This window comes from Helianthus annuus, chromosome 11, assembly GCF_002127325.2.
Source record: "Helianthus annuus cultivar XRQ/B chromosome 11, HanXRQr2.0-SUNRISE, whole genome shotgun sequence".
Lineage (NCBI taxonomy): Eukaryota > Viridiplantae > Streptophyta > Magnoliopsida > Asterales > Asteraceae > Helianthus > Helianthus annuus.
The window spans coordinates 26694690-26714619 of NC_035443.2; the positions used below are offsets into that span (position 1 = coordinate 26694690).

The following is a 19930-nucleotide window of genomic DNA, read 5'->3' on the forward strand; positions in this document are numbered from 1 at the left end:
TTTCCAAAGTCTCCCCGACCATATCTGAAAAGATACTCATCATACACCTTTGGAAGGTGGCCGGGGCATTACACAGTCCAAACGGCATTCGCCTAAACGCAAAAGTACCGTAAGGACAGGTAAACGTAGTCTTTTGTTGATCATCAGGATGAATAGCAATCTGATTATAACCTGAATAACCATCAAGAAAACAGTAAAATTTCTGACCTGCGAGCTTTTCCACAATCTGATCAATAAAAGGAAGTGGGAAGTGATCCTTTGAAGTTGCAGCATTCAACTTTCTATAATCTATGCAAATTCTCCACCCGGTTACCGGCCAGGTGGCCACTTCCTTACCGTCTTCACCTGTAACAATCTGGATGCCCGCCTTTTTAGGCACCGTCTGTGTCGGACTCACCCAAGTACTGTCCGATATGGGATAGATGATCCCTGCATCCAACCACTTTAAGACTTCCTTTTTCACAATTTCCCGCATGTTTGGGTTCAATCTTCATTGAGCATCTCGAGCCGGTTTTGCTCCCTCCTCAGTGATGATCTTATGCATAACAATGGATGGACTAATCCCCTTGAGATCAGCGATTGTCCACCCAATTGCGGCCCGGTTGGCTATTAACACTTCCATTAAAGCTTTTTCTTGTTCAGGTGATAAATTGGAAGCGATAATTACCGGTAGGGTGTTGTTGTCGCCAACGAAAGCATACTTCAAATGCTTTGGCAATGTCTTTAACTCGACTTGTGGAGGTGATTCAAGTGATGGCTTCAATTGAGTGTCAATATGATCCGGTAAATTCTCGACTTGATGTGTCCAAGTCGGCTTCAATTCCTTAGCAGCCATCACCTCCAACTCTTCTTCCGCGTATTCCAATTCCACCTCTATTTCTGCCAAATCCCTGTCACAAACAAAACACGTCTCTATAGTGCATTCCCCACTTTCGTGAGGATAACACCCGTCAATAATGTCCGCCATGAAGCATTCATCATTGACTAGAGAATCAGATGCACGGGCAAAAGCATTTAATCGGACCTTACGATTTCCAAACGTGATGTCAACCGTACCATTTCTACAATCGATTAGTGCATTAGCGGTTGCTAAAAATGGTCTACCAAGTATGACATTAGGTTGTTTAGTATTTTCAATTTGCACGTAGTCTAAAACCAAAAAGTCAACCGGGTAATAAAACTCGTCAACTTTGACAATGACATCACATAAGATCCCCCGGGGTAGTTTTAACGTCAAGTCGGCCAACACCACGGTGGTGTCGGCTTGTTTCAATGGTCCGAAGTCGTATTGATCGTATAAACTTCCCGGTAAGATGCTGACACTTGCTCCCAAATCCAGCAAGGCTCGACTCATCTTAAATTCACCCACTTGAATGGGGATTAGAGGAGCACCTGGATCTCGGAGCTTTGGTGGAAGATCACCCGACAAAACGGCACTAACTTTTTCGGTCAAAGCTATCTTTTTCGGAAATTTATTGTGCCGTTTTTGGGTGCAAAGCTCTTTCAAATATTTTGCATATGCCGGAACTGCTTCATTGCGTCTAGTAACGAAAGATTAATTTTCACCTGTTTAAAAACTTCCAAAATCTCATCCTGTTGTGGGCCCCGTTTATTAACAACTTTTGTTTCGGGATTAATTAAAGCCTTAGGAAATGGTACGGTATTACCCTCCATACCCTTCTCCTTTTTGTCACCCGGTTCAGTATCTATCACCCTATTATTTTCGAGATTTTCTTTTATATTCTTTTTAGGGCTAATAGGTCCCGGCTCCGCATCGGACTCGTTTTCCTCATCAACCTCCTCCACAACACCTTCAACCAACTGTGGAGGAGTCCCAACCTGATTATCATAAACTTTCCCAGAACGAAGAATACTTACCTGATTAATTCTGGCGTTAGACGAACTCCCTTGATGCTGTGGATTCTTCGTGGTATCACTAGGCAATCGACTCGAATCTTTTCTCCCTTGTGCCATCTCGGTCGCCAGTTGGGCGACTTGCTTTTCCAATGCTTGATGAGATTTAGCTTGCACTTCTTGGTCTTTTTTCATTTGCTTCAACATTTCCATAATCTCCCGATTGGAAACCTCCTCGTTTGAAGTATTGGCCTTGCCCTGCTCCTGTTGTTGCTGATAACTTCTTTGGTTGCCCTTGTTGTAATTTCCTTGAGGGTAATTCTGATTATAATTCGATTGACGGTTCTGATACGGCTGGCTTCCTTGATTCGGTACCTGAAAATGAGGATTCAATTGATTAGTATTACTGTACCGAAAATTTGGATGATTACGCAAACCTGGATGATATGTGTTTGAATTCATATCATAATTCCTTTGCTCTCCATAAACCATGTTCACGTCCTCCTCAGCTGCTACAAACTGACCCGGGCATGCATCCAACGTATGTCCTAAATCTCCACATGAATCACAAACCAGGAAGGTTTGCGCCGCATGCAGTGCATCCCGTTCGCCCAAACCTCGAAATTTCGCTAACTGGCGTTCCAATGCCTCCTTTTCTCTCTCTAGCTGAGCAACCCTTGCATTAGAAGCTCCTGCACTTGATGGTGCCACAATTGGATACTTTTTATTCCTATCCGACTGTGCTTGCCTCTTTGAATCTGCTGCAACAATATCCAAGTAATCCCAATCTACATCCACATGATTTTTCAAAAAGGTACCCCCAGTGATAGCCTTAATATCCCGTCTATCCTCATTTGAAATCCCATCGTGGAATGCGGTAATCAACTCCCATCTTTGAATACCGTGGTGAGGACAATTACGGATCAATTGATTGAACCGTTTCCAAGACTCGTAAAGAAGCTCACCCGGTAATTGTTGGAACTCTCTAATTGCTAATCTCCCCGTTTTGGTTCTTTGCGGGGTATAATATTCATCCAAAAATTGTTGCTGCAGCTCTTGCCACGTATAAATACTAGCATATGGCAACGATGTAAACCAATCCCTTGCAGCATCCTTTAATGAAAACTGAAATAATACCAACTTAACCTGATCTGGCGTGAACCCGTGTCCAGCAATCATACCACAAACTGCCTCAAAATCTGCTATGTGTGCATATGGCTCCTCAGTACCTTTCCCGTGAAAGGTAGGTAGCATGTTCAAAATATGTGGTTTTGCTTCAAACGAACGTTCCACATTACCCGGTGCTACTGGCATCACTATCGGGGATGCATGCTCAGCAATGTGCGGCCTAAAATGGCTCTCAACTCCTCGAATATTCGGATCCGGAAATCGAGGGTCTCTTTGTCTTTGGCGAGGTGCAACCGGTGCCCTATGAACCTGTGGTGGGGTCTGATAAGCATCTACTCCCCGTGGCTGTCTCTGTTGCTGATACAACGGCTGATTACGATTAAATGCCTGATTTTGAAATCCACCTGGATAACCCATATACCCCTCATTTATCCCCCACTCCTCGTCTCCATACCCATCATCCCATGTCTCTGTTCTCGCCCTATTGTCCACTTGCTCAAACATAGCACCCGATCGGTTCGGGTGTGGTACTAAATTCGGTTGATTCGCCGCCCGCAATGGATCGGGCTGTGGTGGTAATCGGCTTTCTAGAGAGTAAAGTGGTCCACCAATAAAATGAAATTCTCCAGTTGGAGCAGAGGTTGGTTGGGTGGTTGTGCTTGATGATGGTGCAATGGGTGTGGTTTGTTGTTGTGGTTCAGATGTAAATGGAGGTGGTGGCATTGGTGGCAATTCAGTAGTCGATGTTTGTTGTGGTGTTTGCTGTTGTGGGGTGGATTGGTTTTCTGAAGGATTCATGGTGGTTTGAATTGCTTTTCCCTTCAAGGCTGAACGAAGAAGCAGATTTTGGCGTGCGGTCTTTTCAATTTCGGGATCAAACAAGAGCGGAGAAGATCTTCCTGAAAACCGAGTATGCATGCAAAAAGATCACCTGCACACAAGGAAACAAGAAAACAAAGCGTAATACCGAACGAAACAAAATAAACAAAAAGAAATATTTTTTTTTGGATTTTTTTAAGATTTTTTAAAAACAATAAAAGAAACAACTAGTACTAAACTAACACTAAGCGCACGAACTCCCCGGCAACGGCGCCATTTTGATGACTGTCGTAAGGGTCATGCAAAAACCTAAATAAGCTACGTAGATAGCGTAAGTAGGGTATCGTATCCACGGGGAATTTGTGGTCAGTGTCGCGTTTTTAACTAAGAACTAAATTAACTAGATTGGGGGTTTTGTGAATTTGATTATAAAAACTAGATAGCTAAGTAATAAAGTTGTAATCAATACGAGAAAGAATAACCTCTACCCGGAATCCCAATTACCCGTTTAACATCAAAACCTGTTTACCGATTCAAAACACCACATAGACATGGCCTCGGAATTAATGAATCTGATCAGTTATCAAGGATAGTTTTTAAGATTCACTATACCACCTAATAACCCATTCAATTGTATCAACTACCCGTCGATTTACCAACCCGCTAACAACGCAAGAAAGTTGCCAATACGCTTAATAAATGACAAATAATTCAAACACAATAAACGTTTACCAAGAATCCAACACGAGTAGTCAAGCTGTACCAGTTATACGAATCCGCAACAAGAACTAATACCAAACAATGTAAAAGTTCATCCGAGTAGAAGTTATAAGAGAATTAGCCGCGCATCATGGTCATCGTTGCTTCAGGATTTGTTAGAAATTGATTGAACATGAACAAGTTGCTTCGAAGATGGAAGATGATGGAAAGTAATCGCCCAAAAGTGCTCCCAATCGTCCTCCGGCGGCTGCGTAATGAATCCCCTCATGTTTTCTTCGAAATAGGTTAAAAACACAATTTTCCACGCTGTAACCCTTTCGCGCCACGCTACAAAATCTCCTCACTCCCTCGCGTGGCGCGAGGGAGCATGTTCTGACCATTCCGTTGACTTCAATCTGTCGCGCCACGCGACACCTCACATAGCCTCCCTCGCGTGGCGCGAGGGAGCATGGTTTCCAGCATAACTGCTTTCTCGCTCCGTATTGCCTCGTAACACCCGTTTTCCAGCTTGTATGATCATTGTACTGCATTTAAGCGCTGTTAAGCCTGAAAAACCCGACAACCAATAAGTACACAAATCACTATGGATAAACACACTCGAACGCTTAAAACCGACACAAACTATACATAATATGACGTGTTTACATCCGCACATCAGTATCGTTTCCCATGGATGGTGAAAATCATAAATAATTATTTCCAATTGGCTTGAACTGTATTCAAGGTGGCTAGCCATTGAATACCTAAAACCAAATCAGCCCCTCCAATGGAAAACGGGTAAAAATCTTGGGTGATCTTCAGATCATTCACCTGTACATAAAGATTTTTGTTAAAGTTGGCCACATCGAATTACATCTCGATTACCAATCTAAACACCGAAAGGTGCCACTGGTTGTGTAACAAGTTTGAGTTCATTGACCAACACATCAGAAATAAAATTGTGGGTAGAGCCCCCATCAACTAAAATCAAAACTTCTGTGGAGTTTAACATACCGTGTATCTTCATAGTTGTGGGACGTGATTTTCTGAGAATGGCATGTAAACTAATCTCGGCAATACCCTCCTGGTTATTATCGGATTCGGCCAACTCCGATGTGTTTTGATCTTCTACATCTTCATCCGCCTCCATAACTTTGAAAGTACCAGTTTTGCATCTATGGCCTGGCCCGTATTTGTCCCCATAATGAAAGCACTCTCCATTAAGTATCTGGTTTGCATTTCAGCCTCTTAGAGTCGGAATGAAGTTTTGGGTTGGGTGGATGTTTGGGTTGGGTTGATAGTAGTGGTTTTGGGTTCGGATATAGTGGGTTTCGAATTTAGATTCTTAGAACTCTTGTCGGGGCGTAGAGTGATAGTTTTGGATTCGAATTCTAGGGCAAGGCTCATTGCATTGTAAACAGTTCGGGGTTTATGAATTCTCACATCGGCCTTTAATTCCTCCTTTAACCCATTAAGGAAGACTCCCAAGAGACAATGGTCTGGCTAATTGGAGACTCGAGAAGATCTCTTTGCAAATTCTTGTCGGTATTCTTAAACCCGGCCTGTTTCTTTTATGCTACACAAAAATTCATCAGGATTTTGAAATTCAGCTGGGCCAAAATTTCTCGTAAATGCTTGCACCAAATCTTCCTAGAATGTAATTGATTGGTCCACAAGGATCCCCTGTGCTGAAAATTGGAAATTCAATCCTGTTATAGGGTCGGAAGGATTGTCGATTCCTCCAAGAGCTTTCTCCTTCATCATAACGACTTCCTTTTGATTTTTCTCTGGCCTTTAACGCTACAATATGTTCCTTCATTGTGTCAATGGATTCTAATTTAGCAGCTATGGCAGCCAACTGACCAGCAATTTGATCAGAGTTTGATCCATTGCCCTTAGAATTATTCTGGGTTTGAACCATCTTCGTTTCCCGACAATGGAACCAAATGATAGGATCAAAGATTCAAGCAGGGAACTTTTATTTAAAGTGAGATAATCAGCCCGATTCAAGAGGGGCAAGGTTTCCAATTACACAACCTTTGACAATGAAAAACAAGAATGAGAATACAAAAGTGAAAAGCCTGCTTATAAAGACCGATGACATTTAGTGACTTCTCCTTAAAGTAGGCATAAGGACAGCCCCTTATTTTTCCATCTTCCTACTGATAATAGGCATAGTAAATGATCCGCATTCTTCCAGTTTCCCATTAAATTCTTCCTGACCCGGTGGATCCAGCTCAGACCCGAAAACATAACCCAACTGCCCCATGTTGCCATCTTTGAACCGATTCCATTTTCTTCTCGAATACACTTTAACCGGAATCTTATCAAGGCGGTTCTTTGTAATAGTTAGTTGGTTATTCTGGTACTTAAACACAAGATTGAATAGAATTGGCGTCTATGAATTGAGTAAACTCATTCTCTTAGTTTTCTTTTCTCCTTATCGATCTATGCTTGATTACCAAATGTATCATATCACTTGATACCAAACTGACAACTTAATCAAAATTCATAAACATAAGATATTACACAAAATACATGTGAATTAACATTCCAAGAACCGTAATGATTTAGACTTTCGACTTGATTATCGATGGTGATTTGGTTACCAGTTCTGGACTTGACGATTATATGGTCACCAGTTATGAAATAGACCTTTGATTTGGTTATTAGTTCTGGAGTTAACCTTCAATTTTGTTCCTAACTTGTGTGAACTTGTGGGAAGTCAATCTGGCATAAGCAGATTTCTTCTTTAATTGAAGTTTCAAGTAAATTGAAAGAAAGGAGAAGGAGCCTGGTAAATATAATAAATTCAATTGGGTATATTGAACTAGACTTGAAAAAAAAAAGAATTAAGGAGGGGCCTGGTAAAAGATGAATGGGTGCCTATTGGTTTTGGGTCTATATTTACAGCATAAATACACAGGTTTAAGAGTTCAAGGGATGCCTGGGACCCCCTATGCTTTAAGTAAATCCGCCCATTGGTGGATCACTAATTTATTGCATGTCGTAATCAGTAGCAACATGAATAAAAGTCAACATTTTTTACACACACAATGATATAAGTTATGTTGATTTTAGTCAATGACCAATATTTGATGAATCTGCCCATAAATAGAGTACTGTAGAGCATGTAGAGCATCAATCTCAGCACGTATCACATCCCACCAAACAGAGTACCGCCGAGCCTGTTGAAGTGTGGAAGGCTCAGTAGTGGGAGTAGTAGAGACATGAAGAAGAACATCATCAGGAAACTATCGTAGCTGCGGTGTATGATCACGAGAGCGTGTAACCATTGGATGAGTCCAAACAGGTGGTGGTGGAGGAGGAGAGGAGGAGGAGGAGAAGAAGAAGACGAAGAAGCAATAGGTGAAGAAACACCAGGAGGAGATGATGAAATAAAAGACGGAAACGAAGGAGGAGGAATATCAAAAGGAATAGAAACAGAGGAAGATGTGGAAGTAGGTAAACTGTCCGAAATATCAAAAATCGTCTCATGAAATCGCACATTTCGGGATGTATACGTACGAGACGTATAAGGATCATAACAAAGATATCCAAGATGAGATTGTGCATAGCCAACAAAAATGCACGGAGTAGAATTGGGTGAATGTTTATCCGCTCATGTGTCACCAAGAAACGGATAACACAAACACCCAAAAGTACGAAGAATAGAATTGTCCGGTTGAGAACCAAACAATGTCTCAAAAGGAGAGGAGTAATGAAGAACCGGTGTAGGTAACTGGATAATAAGAAATGCTGCAGAAGCATAAGCATCATACCAAAATTTCTTTGTTAAACGTGCATGAAACAAAAGTGCTCGAGCAATCTCAGAAAGATGGCGGTTTTTCCGCTCAGCAACCCCATTTTGTTGGGGTGTGTATGGACATGAAATATGATAAGCGATTCCCAATTCAGAAAGATATCGGGCCATCGGTCCATGAATAAACACAGGAGCACCATCATCACACTGAAGGTTCTTAATGGTGCATGAGAAGAGATTCTCAACAAGCAGTTTAAAATTATGAAATGAATCAACCGCTTGAGAGCGATGTGTGAGTGGATAAATCCACGTAAATCTGCTAAAATCATCAATGAATGTAATAAAGTATCTGAAACCATCACGAGACATAACAAGGGATGGACCCCAAATATCACAATGAATCACATGTAAAGGTACAAAGATATGTGAAACAAAAGAATCAAATGGTAATCGTGTTGATTTCGAGATACTACTGTAACAACCCGACTTTCCGGGCCATTACTTGTATCTGTCATTTCTTGCTTAATTACTTGTACTTTCGAGATTTCGATTATCACTATGGGTTAACTATTTTAAACTATATTTTCAAACACTTATTCAAACGTAGTTATCACAACTAAACGCTTTTTATAAGGCTTACTATTTAAACGCATTTTATCGCGTGTTTAGACTAAAGGCTATCACAACGCTATCGCAACACAAACTCGTGACGCGGATTTACTTCTATGAATTCAGTTATTATGTGTGTTAATTATGTGATTACTTGTTTAATGTGGTGTGGTTATCTCAACGCAACGCTTACATGCTCAACGCATACTCGCAACTCGATCAAACGCAACGCTTAACGCATGAAACGAAAGTTGGAAAACCAACAAAACGCACTCGGCCGATCGAATGGACAATCGGTCGAATGGACATCTGCTCGGATAACCATCCGACCGAAAGGCCATCCGATCGATGCACACCTCGCATTCTCCATCGCCTTAACCCTTCTCTCACGCCTATAAATAGTGCCCGTACACTCCCTTTCACCGATTTGACACTCTCATCCGACCACCTGCACTCCAATCACTCTTAAGCATTTTTACTCGCGATTCAAGGCTATTTCGTAAGTTTTTCTCCTCAAATCTTGTACAATCATCATCACTAAACACTTCTCCATCATCTTCTCCATTAAAATCACTTGTTTTCTTCCCGAAATCACCGGATTTGGACTTCTAAAAGGTGGTTCTCACTCAGTTGCTTTTGCAAACTGTGGTGTGACATCATCTCATCAAGATTAGTTCAGATCTAAAGGATTTCCAAACATTTAAACATAATCTCAACAAGATTTCAACATTTTCAACTGTTTTCAAACTTTTCTTCAACATTCCACACAAAACCGATGGAATCTTGACACATTCAGACTCTCTACTCATTTTCTAGTCGAGAGCCGGCTGAAAACGGATTTCCACCGGAGAGATGACCGATTAACGGGTTGAACATGAACTTCCATCAGGAACAGTGAAACTGATCGAATGGGGCGGTTCCCATTCGATCGACTAAGCTAGACTTGGTGTGTTTTTTGTTGTTTGACACGTCATCACGCCGTCTCCATTAAATTTCGAACTTTCTACTTAGAAAATTTTACGAAACTTTAAACTACCGATTTCTCGATCGAATAGCCATCCGATAGAATGGCCATCATTTCGGTGAGATCGCTCACTCTACACATATTTTTACTCCCAGCACGAGAATCCTCGCTGAGTTAGGAGTGACATCCATATCTCGACGATATTCTCCATCTCTACCTCGTGGTTTTACCGCATTTACAGGAACGAAGCTGTTAAGTTAGGGGTGAAACCCGCATCTTAATGACTAGTTCCAATCCCTACTTTGATTTTACAAAACTCTCACCAAAGTCTCGATGTATTCCAATGACTTGATTCATGTAGTAACCGAAAGGATGTGTGCCATTCGCCTTGTTACGGCGAGAGCACAGTCTGTTAGGCCAAAGCGTGTACTTAAGTTCGTTGTGGATAGTCAAATCACTTTGGGTAGTCGATGCCTAACACCCAAGGTACTATGTTTCGAATCTGAGCTCACAGCCACTGATTTCATGAGTTATTAGTTTCATGTGTTTTATGTGTTTATATGTTTCGATTTTTGGAGATTTTAACGCTTTTCACTCTGCAAAAAGCGCACAACTCACACAGCTATAAATCTCGAACGCTAACTAATCGCAAACAAACTAAGAACTCCCGTAAGCAACGCTCCTGTCACACCCCGACCACGTTAAAACAACAAACCGTGGCGGAAACGTCGGGGAGTGTTGCAACAAAATTATTGTTCCACAACCATGGTAACCAAATGTTTCGTTTTATTGAATTATTAAGTAATGTACATTGTCTTTAAATCAAAACAAATAAACTACATATTGTTTATAACTGTTTTTAAGTCACTAAGGCCTCGTCCAGGTCCTACGTGACACAAGCTTCCTAGCAAGCAACATCGAGCAATACAACCTGAAACATATGTAAAAATAAAGTCAGCAAAGAAATGTTGGCGAGTACATAGGTTTTATGAGAGTTTGGATTCATGGCTCGTTTATATGTTGCAGTACCACGTTAGACTACAAGAGTCAAAATACAAATCTCGTTTTGAAAAATGTATTGCAACATAGTTAACCAACTCAAATCGAATTGATTATAGTTTATAAAATCTCGTAGCCATGACTCTTAACTCAAAAACATTAGTTTTAATGAACCAAATCGTATAATATCTCGTAAAAACTCGTTAATAAAACTCGTATGGTTTATATCGTTTTGAAAACCTCGTTGTGTGACATCGTTTCAAAATCGTTTTCCCTAGTGAACTAAATAATGATACGCAATGTAATATGATAGAAGCACTTATATATAAGATGTACCAGCGGCGTATCTACCATGATTCTATCATACTACACCCGTCCCATTATCTAATCACTACCCAAAACCAATCGTTTAATTCGTTTAACTCGTCTCAAATCGTGTATCTCGTTTCAAATTGTTTAACTCGTCCCAAAATCGTATTCGTTTTAATAGTGAAACTACTTTTGGTCATCTCGTTAACAACATTCAAACCTTCGTGACTCGACTACCTCGTTTCTTGTATTAACAAACCACCAAAGGGTAAGTTAATAATCACAGATTCGGTCATTACCTACATAACCCCCACACATAAGCATGGGTGTAGTCTGATAACGGGATTTGTCAGATCCTATGGTACCATAACCTAATACTGGTCTGCTCGGCCAAAGCTAATGAATGTCATTCGTTATGTAATTACAACCAACAAGTCTTGTTCACCTTATTGAAATCGTTATTAGTTTAGTATAAACCATTGTTTTTGAAATTATCGTTTAAACCTTAAAATTCGTTTTGTACATATGAATCACCCCAAAACAATTGAAAATAGTAAAATAGGGGATCTATGTACTCACATTGAAGTCCAAAGTATCCTCAATCTAAAGAACTCAACAAGCTCAATCAAACCAAGGAAACTGAAGCAACACCTAATAATCGAATCACTTAGTCAAACAATAGACGCCTAAATCGGAAGATTGGACAGGATGAGGTCTTGTAAACCAAATGAGTGTTGTAACTCATGTGATATGGCTTAACAAAGCCTACATCCTAGATTGAAACCTAACCTAAGTGCTTTCGACCCGTTGCGACCCATTAAGGTAGCTTATGCTACTTTAACGTGTCGTGCGCGCAAACACGCGTTCGAGACGTCTAACTAGTCCTATGACAAGTATTATATGCCTAAACATATTTAAATAGGTTGCATAATCAGTTATATAACAAAAGTTTAGGTTACATAGGCTTAAAATCCAATTATGCATGAAAAGGGCATTTTGGTAATTTACCTGAGGCATATAATCTACTTATCATACAACTTGGTCGGATCCTAAAGATCGACCAAACGGGTCGAGTTCGAAAGTCTAAGCGGTGGTTTAGACCGCTTGACTTACGACTCTAAACAAGCACTACACTAAAAGTGACGAGTTAAACATGTCAAGGCATGTTAACCTACTGATTTGGTATCAAAACAAAGTGTTTTGATACCTAATAGTAGTTCCGTTGCAAAATGCGTGCTAAAACACATTTTGACCGAAACCTTGACTCGTCACTACACCTAGTTAACGTGGTAATCCGTGGGTATAGTTACTAAGGACTATAACCAACGTGATTACGCTCACGTTGCGAAGTTCAAACGAACTTCTCGTTGACCAACTCGTGGTCAAAGCTGAAAGTCAAACTATTTTTGACTTTCAAACTAGGAAAACAATAAAAAGAATGAAAGAATACTTACAATGGGTCCTTGCTACCTTTTCTACAAGAAAACCAAGTTCCCAATGAGATTAGAAAGCTCCAAACACTTTGTGGAGCTCTCCAAATCAGATGAAGAAGAGAAGAGATGGAAATGAGCAAATGAAATGGAAGAGAACTTGGCTATTTATAGTTGTAGGACGATCATAGGATCATTACACATGGATTGTGTAGCCTCCAAGCATTAATCTCAACCATACACTTGTTTGATGCAGGTTAGAAGCCTTGGGGAGGTGGTAACTTGCTCACCACACCAAGAAATTTGCGTTTTTGGCCCCTGAATTATGAAACAGCAGCTAAAAACATGTTTCTGGTTACTGGCACTGTCACACGGCCCGCGTAAGGGACATGGGCAGGCTTACGCGCCCCGCCTGGCCCTCCCAGATCAGCCAAAGTTTGAATATTGACAGTTCAGGTCCCTGCATGTGTTTGAGCTTACTTCAGGCCTTTTTGACCGCCGTTAAGCCATTTTCAGGCTCTACCAGGTCAATAAAGTTTAGAGGACTAAAAATATGCTTGGAACACTCTCGGATGTCGGTTCGTTTGGTCGTACGATCGCGTTGTTCGGTTAATTACGACGGAAGTCGTAACGAACGCGAAAACGATCCAAATTAAGCGATGAATGGAATTTTATCTTGCCAATCACTAAAATAAAATATTTTAATGATTACATAAATTTTTGGATGTCCGGATATATTCAGAACGTAAGATATACGCGAAAATGCAAAGTTACGTCGTTTTTGACACTTTTAGTCCCTGAAAGATCAAATAAGCATGTTTTTGCACACCGAACCACTCAAAGCTTATCTCTAAGCTTTGTTTAGGTTATTTATGGTATGTTTTGCTTATGATCAAGTTCCGGACTGTTCGACACCATACGAATCGGTATAGTTTCGCAGTTTGACATAAATAGTCCCTGCGATCGAACAAACTTGTTTTCGAAACACCAAACCATCCAAAACTTATTTCTAAGTTATGTGAAGGTTATTTAAGGTGTGTTAAGCCTATTTCACTATCTCGGAGTGTTTGTCGCAATAAACTAACTGCGTTCACGCACCAGTTTGCGTATAACTTTCTAGAAAGCGATTTAGAGCTAGAAATCGAATCGAATCGAATTGTAAAATCACCAAACACATAAAACACATATAATAACACCAAAACACTTTGTTTTATTAATAATTAACATTGTTTTGCATTGTTCATCGATTAAAGAGCACAGTTGTCACAGTCTCCCCTACTTTAGGAAATTTCGTCCCGAAATTTAACTAGAGGAAACTTGTGAGAACAATTGCGGATATTTCGTCTTCATTTGGTCCTCACGTTCCCAAGTGAACTCTGGGCCACGTTTGGATTCCCAATGAACTTTGACTAATTTAATCCATTTGTTTTTCAACTATTTGAATATACGGTCCACTATCTCCACAGGTTTCTCGACAAAGTGCATCGTTTCATCGATTTGGATCTCGTCAAGAGGGATGTGAAGATCAGCGTCAGCTAAAACACTTTCGCAAATTGGACATGTGAAAAGTCGGATGAATATTTCCAAGCTCTGGAGGTAGCTCTAGTTGATAGGCAACCTTTCCAACTCTTTCAACAATCTTAAATGGTCCAACATATCGTGGTGCAAGTTTTCCTTTCCTTCCAAATCTCACCACTCCCTTCCAAGGTGACACCTTGAGTAGGACATGGTCTCCGATTTGAAATTCTAAGGGCTTGCGTCATAAATCCGCATAATTCTTTTGACGGCTTCTAGCTGTCACAAGATTATCGCGAATTTTCTTGATTTTGTCTGTCGTTTCCAGAATGAGCTCAGGTCCAGTAAGCTGAGCTTCACCGACCTCATTCCAGCAGACAGGTGAACGACATTTTCGACCGTACAGAGCTTCGAATGGTGCCATAATGATGCTAGCATGATAACTATTGTTGTAAGAGAACTCGATCAATGGCAGATAAGAATCGCAATTACCACCAAAGTCTATCACGCATGCTCTAAGTATATCCTCCAAAGTTTGAATCGTCCTCTCAGATTGTCCATCTGTTTGGGGATGATAAGCAATGCTTAGATTTAGTTGGGTTCCCATAGCAGATTGCATGGTTCTCCAATAATGAGATGAAAATCGAGCATCACGATCGGAAATGATATCCAAAGGAACGCCATGTCGTGATACAATCTCATCGACATAAATCTTTGCAAGTTTATCAGCAGATGAATCGCAATAAAATGAGCTGACTTCGTTAATCGATCGTTGACAACCCAAATAGCATCGTGACCTTTAGAAGTACGCGGTAATTTACTGATGAGATCCATAGCAATGTTCTCCCACTTCCAAACCTGTATTTATGGTTGTACAAGCAAACCAGAAGGTCGTTGATGTTCAGCCTTGACTTTGAGACAAGTTAGGCATTTCGATACATACAAGGCAACATCTTTCTTCATACCAGGCCACCAAAACTTAGTACGAAGATCCTTGTACATTTTATCAGCACCAGGATGGATAGAATATCGAGACATGTGAGATTCGTCCGTCACTAAAGTGCGAAGATCGTCTTGTTTCGGAACCCACAAACGATCCTTGAAATAAAGCAAACCATCGTCTTTCGCTTCGAGTTTAAGCTTAAGCTGACATGGCAATTCCTCACTTATCAAATTTTGTGAAACACAAAATTGCTGAGCTTGAAGATCACGAGTTTGAAGATCAGATAGAGTTCGAACAGAATGAAGCTTGACTCGCTCCTTTCGACTAAGCGTATCAGCTACGATATTCGCTTTACCAAGATGGTAGCGAATCTCGCAATCATAGTCACTCAAGAGTTCGACCCAACGTCGTAGCCTCATGTTCAACTCCTTCTGATTAAGAATATGCTGGAGACTTTTGTGGTCTGTGAAAACTACACACTTCGTACCATAGAGGTAGTGTCTCCAGATTTTGAGAGCAAAGACTACAGCACCTAACTCAAGATCATGAGTCGTGTAGTTTTTCTCGTGAACTTTCAATTGTCTAGACGCGTATGCAATGACTTTACCTCGTTGCATAAGAACACAACCAAGGCCTAAGTTGGACGCATCGCAGTAGACAACGAAATCATCGCTTCCCTCGGGCAAAGATAGAACAGGAGCATCACATAACTTTTGTTTCAGCGTTTGGAATGCTTCTTTTTACTTGGCCCCCCACTCAAAAGGCTTATTCTTCTGAGTCAAAGCAGTGAGTGGAACCGCAATCTTAGAGAAGTTCGCAATGAAACGACGATAGTACCCAGCAAGTCTGAGAAAAGAACGAACTTCTGTGGGTGTCGTAGGTGTATTCCAATCCTTAATTGCAGCGATTTTGCAAGGATCCACATGAATACCCTGCTCGTTGACTATATGTCCCAAGAACTGAACTTCTTTAAGCCAGAATTCACACTTGGAGAATTTAGCAAAAAGTTGTTCCTTCTTTAGGAGTTCGAGAGTCAAACGAAGGTGTTGCTCGTGATCGGCTCGAGACTTTGAATAAATGAGAATATTGTCGATGAACACAATAATGAACTTGTCTAAATAAGGTTTACAGACCCTATTCATTAAGTCCATGAAGATAGCTGGAGCATTCGTCAGGCCAAAAGGCATAACAGTGAACTCATAGTCTCCATATTTCGTACGGAAAGCAGTTTTGGGAATATCTTCTTCGAATACACGAAGCTGATGATACCCAGAACACAGATCGATCTTGGAAAAACAGGTAGCACCTTCCAGCTGATCAAAGAGATCATCGATTCGAGGTAGGGGATATCGACTCTTGATGGTAAGCTTATTAAGCTCACGATAATCGATACACATTCGAAAAGATCCATCTTTCTTTTTCACAAAGAGGACAGGAGCTCCCCAAGGTGAATAACTCGGACGGATGAATTCTTTTCTTAAATAACAGAGGGTTTTTAAAAGAAACGAGCGTTTAAGGTTCTAGGGGAGATCACAAGTGATCATGGGAATGACGGAACCACACGAGTAGTTTGTCGTTGTGTTGACATCACAAGGTTGCATTAAACATTCATACAATTGCAGTAGTTTAAAATAAAACCACAAATTTTATTTATATAGCAACCGCATTGTCTTTAATTGTTAAAAGATAACAACCAGAGGAATTACAAAACACTAATTGTTCATTGCTGCATCATCGATTGCCTCATTGATGTTAAACACTCGCCCACGAGCGGGATTCACATTCGCGTTTGCGTTGACATTCGGATTCACATTCTCATTCGCATTCGCGTTTACCAATCTCGGGCAATTGTTGTGGAAATGACCCATTTCTCCGCAATTAAAACACGAACCAGGTGGGAATCTCGCAACATTCCCTTGAGCTTGTGCTGGAACCTAGGCAGCCTGATTTTGTCCAAAGCAACAAATGTTGGCCAAATGCCCAAGTCTACCACACGTAGCACACTGTTTACAGGCCTGTTGGGCAACATGGTGACCATTACATCGAGTGCAGTGAGGTGCGGTACCAGCGTATGCTTTCTTCACAGGAGGTTGAGTCGGTGGGTTCTGAGCAGTTTGATTGGTGACAGCAAAGTTTTGGGAAGCCTTGCGCTTCCTTGACTTTTTCGAAGACTCACCCTGCTTCTTACCCTTACCCTTTTCCTTATCAGAATCAGTTGACTTCTTTTTATCACCCTTGCGGGTGAGTTTACCCTTCCTGACTTGAGACTCAGTCAGGATAGCAGACAACTCGATTACTTGATGAAGGGTAGTAGGATTAACACCGGTCATAATGTCCTGTATGGAATCGGGTAAACCATCGATGTACCTCTCGATTGCCTTATCCAACGGGGTAACCATCATGGGACACAACAAACTGAGCTCCTCAAATCGATCCGTATAAGCATGGTGTTCTCCTTCGACTTGTTTCAAATCATCAAATTCTCGTTCCAAAATTCGAATCTCATGACGGGGACAGAATTCTCTCATCATGAGAGCTCGGAGCTCTTCCCAAGTTTGTGCTAGTGCCACTTCGGCACCCCTATCACGCATCACTCCGTTCCACCATCTAAGAGCTCGCTTCTCGAACACACTAGATGCAAACTCAACTTTGCGTGCATTCGGACACTGCACATGTCTGAATGTGTTCTCGATACTCTCAAACCACTGCAGGAGCGCGGTTGCTCCTTGTGACCCAGAAAACTTAAGCGGCTTTGCAGAATTGAAATTCTTGAAATTACATTGAGCATTATTGTTGTTATTATTGTTGTTGTTGTATAGTTCGTGGATTTGGGTCACAACGCCTGGAAGTACAGCAGCCATTTGCTGAGAGACAAGGGCTGCGATTTCCTCAGCAGTAAAAGTTCGAGCATCGGTTCGAGCATCGCGTCGAGGAGGCATTGTCTAACAAGGAGACATGAGAAACGAGTGAGGTCGATAATTGGAAAAACAAAAGAGGCATTGAAAACATCGACAAAACACAAGGAAGGCGATCATTTGTTTGTTACCTCGAACAAACAAACGACACAGCAGTGACAAATCAAAGTAAATAGGTCAAAATAATGCATCGCGAAGACATGCTCGCCTATAAGTGAACACTCATCCCAAGAGTTCCCAGGTAAGAGTGACTGGTCCGATACTACGGATTTGTACGAATACTCTAGCCTTAGACAGAAAACTCAGGGTACAGGCATTCACTCTTCCAGTTTGCACGTGTTCACATTATTTAGACCCAAACTTTGACGAGATTTTGAAAATTCAAAAGGGTTCAAAACCTTATAACAAAGGGTTCAAACCTAGTAATCAATCATCCAAGGATAGATGATTAATTTTCGAAGCGGATTCGTTATTATGTTCTCGTTGTGGTTATCACCTAAGGATAGGTGACGGTATTGTTTTAAAATTCTAAACACAAGTAAACTTGTGTTAGGGTCCTAAAGTTATAGTCTAGGTCAAAGCATTGCTAATAACCTAATTCCCTATAACCATTGGCTCTAATACCAACTCTTATGTCACACCCCGACCACGTTAAAACAACAAACCATGGCGGAAACGTCGGGGAGTGTTGCAATAGAATTATTGTTCCACAAACATGGTAACCAAATGTTTCGTTTTATTGAATTATTAAGTAATGTACATTGTCTTTAAATCAAAACAAATAAACTACATATTGTTTATAACTGTTTTTAAGTCACTAAGGCCTCGTCCAGGTCCTATGTGACACAAGCTTCCTAGCAAGCAACATCGAGCAATACCACCTGAAACATATGTAAAAATAAAGTCAGCAAAGAAATGCTGGCGAGTACATAGGTTTTATGAGAGTATTGGATTCATGGCTCGTTTATATGTTGCAGTACCACGTTAGACTACAAGAGTCAAAATACAAACCTCGTTTTGAAAAATGTATTGCAACATAGTTAACCAACTCAAATCGAATTGATTATAGTTTATAAAATCTCGTAGCCATGACTCTTAACTCAAAAACATTTGTTTTAATGAACCAAATCATATAATATCTCGTAAAAACTCGTTAATAAAACTCGTATGGTTTATATCGTTTTGAAAACCTCGTTGTGTGACATCGTTTCAAAATCGTTTTCCCCAGTGAACTAAATAATGATACGCAATGTAATATGATAGAAGCACTTATATATAAGATGTACCAGCGGCGTATCTACCATGATTCTATCATACTACACCCGTCCCATTATCTAATCACTACCCAAAACCAATCGTTTAATTCGTTTAACTCGTCTCAAATCGTGTATCTCGTTTCAAATTGTTTAACTCGTCCCAAAATCGTATTTGTTTTAATAGTGAAACTACTTTTGGTCATCTCGTTAACAACATTCAAACCTTCGTGACTCGACTACCTTGTTTCTCGTATTAACAAACCACCAAAGGGTCAGTTAATAATCACAGATTCGGTCGTTACCTACATAACCCCCACACATAACCAAGGGTGTAGTCTGATAACGGGATTTGTCAGATCCTATGGTACCATAACCTAATACTGGTCGGCTCGGCTAAAGCTAATGAATGTCATTCGTTATGGAATTACAACCAACAAGTCTTGTTCACCTTATTGAAATCGTTATTAGTTTAGTATAAACCATTGTTTTTGAAATTATCGTTTAAACCTTGAAATTCGTTTTGTACATATGAATCACCCCAAAACAATTGAAAATAGTAAAATAGGGGAACTATGTACTCACATTGAAGTGCAAAGTATCCTCAATCTGAAGAACTCAACAAGCTCAATCAAACCAAGGAAACTCAAGCAGCACCTAATAATCGAATCACTTAGTCAAACAATAGACGCCTAAATCGGAAGATTGGACAGGATGAGGTCTTGTAAAC

At 40.6% G+C, this 19930-nt stretch overlaps 1 protein-coding gene across 1 annotated transcript; it reads right to left on the reverse strand.

The window, feature by feature from the left end:
• Nucleotides 1–490: 490 nt before the first annotated feature.
• On the reverse strand, nucleotides 491–1354 carry LOC110887963. The gene has a single exon (XM_022135515.1). It carries the CDS (start codon nucleotides 1352–1354, stop codon nucleotides 491–493), a length of 864 nt encoding a protein of 287 aa, XP_021991207.1.
• Nucleotides 1355–19930: the final 18576 nt, after the last annotated feature.